This window comes from Propithecus coquereli, unplaced genomic scaffold, assembly GCF_000956105.1.
Source record: "Propithecus coquereli isolate 6110/MARCELLA unplaced genomic scaffold, Pcoq_1.0 Scaffold5, whole genome shotgun sequence".
Classification (NCBI taxonomy): Eukaryota; Metazoa; Chordata; class Mammalia; order Primates; family Indriidae; genus Propithecus; species Propithecus coquereli.
This window is the reverse complement of record NW_012150840.1, coordinates 7,233,144-7,241,514: the sequence shown is the minus strand read 5'-3', so window position 1 is coordinate 7,241,514 and position 8,371 is coordinate 7,233,144. Positions and strand designations below refer to the sequence as shown.

Genomic DNA, 8,371 nt, shown 5'->3' with positions numbered 1-8,371 from the left:
AACATATCTTTTGTTTTCTTTTCAATAATCAAACACTAGAGGTTATAAATAGGTCAACATAACCAAAATCTAGGACTCTGTTAGATTTCAAATCCACTATCACACAAACAAACCCAAAGATTTTGTATATGTGTGTTAGAAAATGAAACTGGCCTATAATCAGTACTCAATGAATGCAAAATCAATAAAACACAGGACTAATGGGTCTCTCATGCCTGTGGCTACATTAATTTGTGGTAACTGAATAGTATAGTACCCTATCACTTAATTCTCCAGGAATATAAGGGAAGAGAAAAGGTGTTGATCTGTGGCAGTTCCAGTTCAAAATTGATTCAATGTTCTGCAAGCAAAGAAAAAGAAACCTCCTGAGGCAATCAAGTTGAATGGAACCCTGCACTATTTACTAATTTAGGCCTGATTTTAATCTGGAGGTAAAAGAATTTGTCCTCTTACCCTATAGATCTCTTGAGATAACCTTCAGCTAATTTTTTTTTTTTTTTTTTTTTTTTTTTTTGAGACAGAGTCTCACTTTTGTTGCCCGGGCTAGAGTGAGTGCCGTGGCATCAGCCTAGCTCACAGCAACCTCAAACTTCTGGGCTCAAGCAATCCTTCTGCCTCAGCCTCGACAGTAGCTGGGACTACAGGCACGCGCCACCATGCCCGGCTAATTTTTCTATATATTTTTAGTTGTCTGATTAATTTCTTCCTATTTTTAGTAGAGACGGGGTCTCACTCTTGCTCAGGCTGGTTTCGAACTCCTGAGCTCAAACAATCCGCCCGCCTCGGCCTCCCAGAGTGCTAGGATTACAGGCGTGAGCCACCACGCCTGGCCTCTCCTCTGTCTTTTTAAATTGTATCTTAATGATTTTATACTGCTTCTGGTTGCATTCCAAGTTCTTTCTTTCCAGCACTCTACTGTCCAATTCTTATCAAAATATCAGTTGAAAGAAAAATATGTGTAGAATAACACTACTTGAAGGATAGGTAGTCCATCTAGTCTTCTAGATTTTTTAAAATTTACCTATGGATCAAGCCAGACCAGCATAGTACTATGTACCTGGACCAAATCATCTTGAGGTGATCCATCACTTTTTTAAAAATTTTAAGTTTATAAGTTGTTATCTCATTGCATCAAAGAATAAATGAGAAACAGCCTAGGAAATTTAGATTCTGAATTCATTTTAGAAATATTATTGAGGATATTGACGTTGTCACACATACAGCGTCCTGTCCCCACTGTATAGACCTGGAGGAGAAATTTATCTAAGGTGTCAGTACCAGGAAAAACTATTTCTCCTGAGCAATTGGTTTGCCATTACTTCATGAACACTGCTAATCCATGTTTCCTTCTGCTAGGAAATTCAGAACCAAATGTTCAGCCTACCTCTACCAACTATATAGTACTTCATTATTCATTCTCATGTATTTACCTGGCTTCAACTTATTTTCCCTTTCCTTTGATTTACTCATCTATTTAACCCTATGTGTTGCATGTGATTTTTTTATAAGCTGTTCAAGGCTTTTATGGAATAAGGCCGAGAAGAGATTAGAGACATTAGATAGAATGTTGTCTTCCCTTGGCTATGATTTCTCATTGAATGACCATTTTTAAAAATACAGAATTCAGATTCATAGATATTTGAAAATTTAAAAAATTTTTCCCTGACCCCCAGATTCATTCCTTTATTGTATTTTTTTTATAGACTATGTGATTTCTGCTACTGATGCCATAAATTCTTTGAGGGAAATCACTGGAACTCTCAGATGAACAAATGGGTTGGTAAAATTCATAACCATTGTCAGATGTCTGTCTCTTTGGCCTTCTTTGAAATAGCAAAGTCTATTCTAACAAAATGCGTGAGCTCAAACAATTCTAATTTCTAGGAAAGGGGAGGAGGTGGGAAAGAAACTAATACTTTATTGAATGCCAACTATGCATCAACTACATATGCTAAGAACATAATATATTGCTTTATTTTTACAAAGGAAGTCTTAATTTCCTCCAGAGAGAATCTTTACCTTTATACAAGAGCTTCTGAGTAATAATAATAATGATGATAGTGAAAAAATTTATTATCATACCACTAAAACTTAACTTATTATATGCCAGGCATTGTGTTGTTCACTTACATCTCCAATGTAAAACAAACAAAACAAAACCTCAGACTGTATACCTAGGATTTTCTACCTACCTTGGGACCCAGGAAGATTTAAAAACGCTTGCTTTGGCTCAAAATTCTGCTGTAAGTACAGTGATAATTTCAGGTCATTAGCCTTCTGGTAGTTCTTCAAATCTTCAATTCTCAGCTCAATCACTTTGCCGTGAAAGTTGTTCTGAAAGAGGACATTTTTCAAAACTACACATACAGTATTGGCTTCTCTAAAATTATTGTTACCTAGATCAACTTTACCCAGAAGTTAAAAAATAATCCCATCATACTCAGTCTTTAAAAATGGGTAGAAAGTATTTGTGATTTTTCCCCCCATTTCAAATAGAACAAAATCAAGAACATATATTCCAAGTTACTCAAGGTGAAGCCAGAGATAGGTCCCTTTAGCCATTTCCACAAGATAGATTTCTTTAGCAGGACAATCGGTAATCCAGGATGAGGGGACTGGACTTAACAGTATGGCGCTAAAAGCCTTTATGTTGTATGAATGAAACTGCATCTCATGTCCAGCCTTGGAAGATCTTAGTACCTGAAGGATGTTGGTTTGTTCCTGATACTTGACCCATTCCATCTTCCTCTGTTTTTCCTGGTGGAAGAAAGAGCACTGGGTGACAAAGTAAATTGAGATCAGATATGTTCTCTCAGTATGCTGCGAAAAACCTTATAGTAGAGTTATGATGTCATAGATTCATTATTAAATTGGTTTCAATGGCACAATCCTAATTGGCCTCACGTGTACAATCCACTCTCTAGAAGCTAAAATCTAAATGGGGTTATTTTCTGTGAATGAGTTGGTTATGGGAAGTTGAGATACAAGCATAATACCTCTAAATAAATTTTCAAAGACAAATTAACAAGTGTTCTGACATCACATAGCTATCGCAGAGTTGTCATTGTTGGTATAGCTTCTCTCACTTTGCACTAACATGACTTCCCAGAAAGTTGGATGTCACTCTACTCAAATATAATATCCCAAAGGAACCAGATCTGTGACAATTTTCATAGTTTCAGGAACATACCATAACTTAGGTAGATTGCTACAACATTAAATATTTCTAATTTATCATCCCTATAAGCCACTACTGTTTAGAATGGTTGTACTACCTTCCTTCCTCATCTCCTTCACTTTCTCTGCAAGTGATGTCTCCAGTTCACTCCTTGGTCTTCTTAGGTGATGAGAGGGATTTGGGAGCCTGGGATGAAAGAAGAAAGCTAAAGAAATAGGAGGTCACAAGACAGAAGTGCAATGTCTCAGTAGACCATACGTCTAATGTACCCTAAAAACCCAGATCCTATGTGTCTGCCTACCCAAATTAGCCCTGATTGTCAACAAGCTATCTCCAGCTGTGTGGCATCAACAATCTTGAAATTCTGAGTGTATTCAGTTCACTTGCCTTTCCGTCCTGCAATTCTGCCTTATTTTTTATCTGCGGTGTTTTTCGTTGATCACTGAATTCTTCTGGCTCGAATGTCTGTGCAGAGACATTTTGGCAAAGCTTTAAATTAGTGGAAATTAATGAGGGAAGTGGAAAACCAGTATGAGTTAAAGCTTTTGGCTTCTGCCAGTCAACAACTTCTCAGGGCCTGACATGAAAAGTGTACTACCAAAGGGGGTTCAGTCCTTTCATTCGGTCCCTTGAGTGTATTTTATAATAATAAAAACTGTTAACTGAACCCTTATTATATGCCAGTTACTAAGCTACTTACTGCATTACTCTACTAACTTTCACTGCTCTGCTACATTACAAACATTTGCATTTAATCTTTACAGCTCTTTTAGGACTATTTTTATTTCCATTTTATAGATGAGAAAACTGACACTTGAAGAGGATAAGTCATTTTGGGAGGTCACATAGCTAGGAAATTACAGAGCTAGAATTTGAACCAGATCTTTCTTTCTGACTTTGAAGCCTGTGTTCCTGACCACAAGGCATGCTGTTCTTCATTTTTCCCTGAAACATGGATAGGGAAAGTTGATCACAAGCTACACATATGGACACCTCTCATTTTATAATAAAAAGTCTTTAGGAGCTCTGGAGAAGGTGGATTTTAATAGAGGAATTGTGCTGGCACATTTCCTGTCACAAGGACTCAAGAACCCCGAAACTAAAACTTCTGATACCTCACAAAATTGATATGTAGCTGCCACTGAAAACCCAGAACAGATCTCAATACAAGATGCTTGTATTCTAAAGATATTCTGATTATTTGTGGAAAGGTGAGATGACAAAAAGCAGTCAGAGATCACAACACACACCTGTTTATATCACAAGACAAAATCTGTTCTTCTAGTTGCATACTCTATTTATATATTTAAAAAAAAAAAAAAAAAAAAGAGCACTTGGGTCCCAAGGGATTAGACCACAAAGGAATTTCCCATCATCCCCTTAGCCCCAGTTTCCCAGTAAAAGGCCCTAATATTGTTATCTTAAACAATACAGTGAGTGCTGTAAAATCATAGAGACATCAGAATTGGATATTTTGTATTCATTCATTCAACTTAAATGTATTAATTCTCTACTATGTGCCAAGCATTGTGCTAGGAGCTAAGGATTCAGACAAAGCAATCAAGATACTAGAGGAGCTTGTATTGAGGGCAGGGAGACAAGACAAAAGTAAAAAAAAATACAGTAAAAATAATAATACGTTTATATTATGAAAAGAGCTATGGAGGATACGAACAGAGTTGTATAATAGAAAGTAAGCAGAGGGTGCCCTATTTTATTTTAGATCAAGCAAACAAGGAGGGTCTCTCTGAGAAGGTGACATTTAAGCTAAGACCTGAAGGATGAGAATGAGCCAACCATGAAAAAATTTCATTACAGGCAGGGGATAAGGCAAGAGCAAAGTCCTTGAGACAGAAAAGTATTGGCATGTTTGAGAAATCAAAAGGAGGCCAGTGTGGTGGCTGCACACATAGAAAGCCAAGGGAGGTTATCTATGAGAGAAGACTGGATGGAGAGTAGGTGAGAGCCAGATTATGCCACAATAAGGAGTGGCTGTAAAGGTTTTTTGTAAGAAGAGTGACATGGTTTGATTGTTTTAAAAATATCACTATGGCTGCTGTGCAAAGAATGGATTGGAATGAGGCATGAGTGGAAGCAGAGACATAAAAAACTGAGAATGGAGACCAGAGAAAAGTGGAGGTTCTTTGTATTATGAACTGTAGGACGATACTTTCAAGAGATCCTTAGAGGCATACCTTGTTCCATAGCATCTCCATTTCCTTCCGAAGCGTCTTGTTTTTCCTTTCCTGTTGGAGGGGGGAAAAACAAACAAAAACGTGTTTGTCCTGCCATTGAAGTGAGGTTGGAAGAAGTTACTAAGTAATGGTGGAAATTGGGTACAAGGACATAGTAAACCACAGACGAAGATAATGAATGTGCCTAGTCTCAGATCGAGGAACATGAAAGATGAGTTTGATGATGATTATGGTAAAACACACATAACAAGTCATTATTTCAAATAATAACTTTATAATGATTGTGAGATGGTATCAGTAGAAATGAGTTCCTAACACTTAATATGTTCTCATTATATGGCAATTTCTCTGGGGCTTAAACCAATATTTCTAATTTTTAAGATCCTTTACATTGTTGGTTTTTAAAAAATCTAGTAAGAACCCCAAAATATCCTGAAATAAAAAAAAAAAGAATCAGAACAAACTCTTTTCTCTTACTTTGATAGGTATTTTCTATTCTTTCCGAAATGTGAATCGTTAATATGTTTGTATTCATTAATCCCTAGATGAAAAGTTTTTAAAAAATCAAAGAAATATAATTTTTGCTAGTTAGTCCCTATTTTTCCAAACATTTCATCTGTCTCCCTTTGGATCAGCCTGGACTCTATACATCAAGGAGATATAAGTATTGGAGCACCAGATGCTAGAAATGAGTATTCTGTCTTTCCTTACACATCTAACAATGAGATGGAATTGAGCCCTGTTTAGGAGGCTTTTCCTGGAGTACCCACCAACCTCTTACCAGGTTCTGTTTCATTTCCTCTGCTTCCTTAATGAGCTCGATGACTGAGGATTCATCACACCCCTTCCCTGCCATGATCTGCCTCATGATCTGCAGGCTAGAAGGAAGAGAGACATAAAACATAAAACATATCACAAAACATACATGCCTTCTAATGGGTAATATTGATATTCTGCAACCAGTCAGAAAGTACTCTGCCATGGAAATTAGACAGGGACTAAAAATCTCAGGAGTTATGGAAGTCCTTCTAGACATAGGTCTCTATAACTAGGATGATCCCATTCCTAATTGACATTTGCCTTATCTATGTGCTCTATAATGAATTATGTGCTCTTTAATGCTCAAAACTTAGATCTCCAACAGCCAGTGAGAGTCCTTTCCACCTCCCTCAGAAGAATGTTTTGGTATATGAATTTTGGGAGAAGAAGGATGGTTCTGCCCCTATAAAGGAGGAGATGGACAAACCTGTTATCTTGTAGGATAAATCCCAGAATTATTTCCTACCCCATCTCTGTCCACCTTCTCCTACCCCCTTGCTTCTCTAGATAAAGATATTTCAGTTTGTTAGGGAAACCACGTATATCCTCCTGGTAGACCCCAGAGAATGCAGGCCATTAAGAAGTTCTAACAGAATCCGAATCAATACCAAGTCATTCGCTGTGAGAGAGGATATTCCTTAAAAGGCGTTAATTAATTTGTTTGTGTTCCTTTTACTTGTTTCTCCTCAGCTCTAAGCAGAGAGCCAGGCCTTTGTGTTGTCTTGCTCTGAAAGAACTCTGTGTTGCTGGGTTATAAACAACTGGTGCATGACCACAACTTTCTGCCTGACTTTTGTTCTCCAAAAGTCTGAATTCCTTGAGATGATTATGATAAGGGTATAGAATAAAGGTGGACCCATTGAGGTGAGATTTTCTGAGACTAGAAAGGAAACAGTTGGTGGGCCCCAAGAAGAGTGAGTGCTCTAGTAAAGAGTTAAGACCTCAGCTACCTAGTATATTTAGAGAGGTTATACCCCAATTCACAGAGCTCCTAGGCTCAGAAAAGATTGCCATTCCACTACTTGGCATAGAAAGAGTAGAGTCATTTATTCTAAAGTGATTCCACAAACATGATAAGGAAGCTATCAGTGTGACCATGATAGACAGAAGCTATTAAAGGCTCTTAACTGTTTCTTGGTGGGCACCCTAGGGAGGAAGAGTGATAACTATAGCCCCATGGGATGAGGGATGAGTCATTTTACCAAAAGAAAATAAAGGATTTATTGTCACTCTGACTTTGTGGTTACAAATTGTTTACCTACTACAGCTGAATGTTCAAACCTTTTAGTAATTAAAAAAAAAAACAAAAAACATTGTAAGTAATTATTGCTAGTCTTGTGGAGATTAAGTTCTCCAGCCTTTCTACCTCTAAGAATCCTGAGTAAGGAGCCCTTACCTTCTTTGTTTTTCCTCCAGGTTAGACATTAACTTCTGGAATAAGAGGTTGTTCTTATCTTCTAGAGGTTTTAGCATTTCTAGAAGTTCCTGCCTCCTTAGCTTTAAATCCTCATCCAATTCCTTCAAGTAGTTGTCATCTATCTTAGAGCTTCTGTGGGAAGAGACACCATATTATCTGCCTTAGCCTGAGTTAGTAGAGGGAGAGAGACAGACAGAGAGACCCTCTTTTCCCTCCTGGATAATTACCACTTAGCATCTTCCATCAAAGACTCACCTTATTTTTTTTTTCTTTTTGTTGACTCACCTTATTTTTGAGGGCAAGCGAGATCCTGAAGAGTTTGCACCACTTGTCATCTTGAAGGGAAATGTCTACTCTAAGAATGAAGAGGCTTTCTTGAAAATGTATGTTTTCTTTTCCCATCCAGTTAAGTCATCATTTTTGTGCTGCTGTTCTTGAAACTCCTGTTGCATTGGACTGATTTTTACCTACAGCTTGAGGTCACAATGGCCCTAAGACCACAAAATCAACAAGTCTTTTAAGTAACTCCAACATCAATGGCAGCTTATTGACTGAAAATACTAACTACATCTGGTCAGTTCTAGCCAAATGCCAAAAGTTTTATTCTGAAGTCTTTGAATGAATAGGATAGAATCACCGTATATCTATCATTATGGAATTCCTATTGTGTTAGAACATGGTGGCCTGTCAAAAATAACTCAATGTTATTTTCTATGGCAGTACACTTCTGTGGAAGACCTACCATCTGTAGGGCACGGTGCT

At 37.5% G+C, this 8,371-nt stretch overlaps 1 protein-coding gene across 1 annotated transcript in view; it reads right to left on the bottom strand.

The window, feature by feature from the left end:
• Nucleotides 1-8,083, bottom strand: part of LOC105819735 (uncharacterized protein C14orf53 homolog) — a 13,522-nt gene extending 5,439 nt beyond the window's left edge. Inside the window, exons 1-7 of the mRNA XM_012656039.1 lie at nucleotides 7,895-8,083; nucleotides 7,589-7,741; nucleotides 6,155-6,251; nucleotides 5,374-5,424; nucleotides 3,562-3,643; nucleotides 2,729-2,775; nucleotides 2,193-2,334 (exon numbers count right to left, since the gene is read on the bottom strand). Of these exons, the coding sequence (XP_012511493.1) occupies nucleotides 2,193-2,334; nucleotides 2,729-2,775; nucleotides 3,562-3,643; nucleotides 5,374-5,424; nucleotides 6,155-6,251; nucleotides 7,589-7,741; nucleotides 7,895-7,944 (622 nt within the window). The 5' untranslated portion in view covers nucleotides 7,945-8,083. The remainder of the gene's footprint in view (nucleotides 1-2,192; nucleotides 2,335-2,728; nucleotides 2,776-3,561; nucleotides 3,644-5,373; nucleotides 5,425-6,154; nucleotides 6,252-7,588; nucleotides 7,742-7,894) is intronic.
• Between the last annotated feature and the right edge of the window lie 288 nt (nucleotides 8,084-8,371).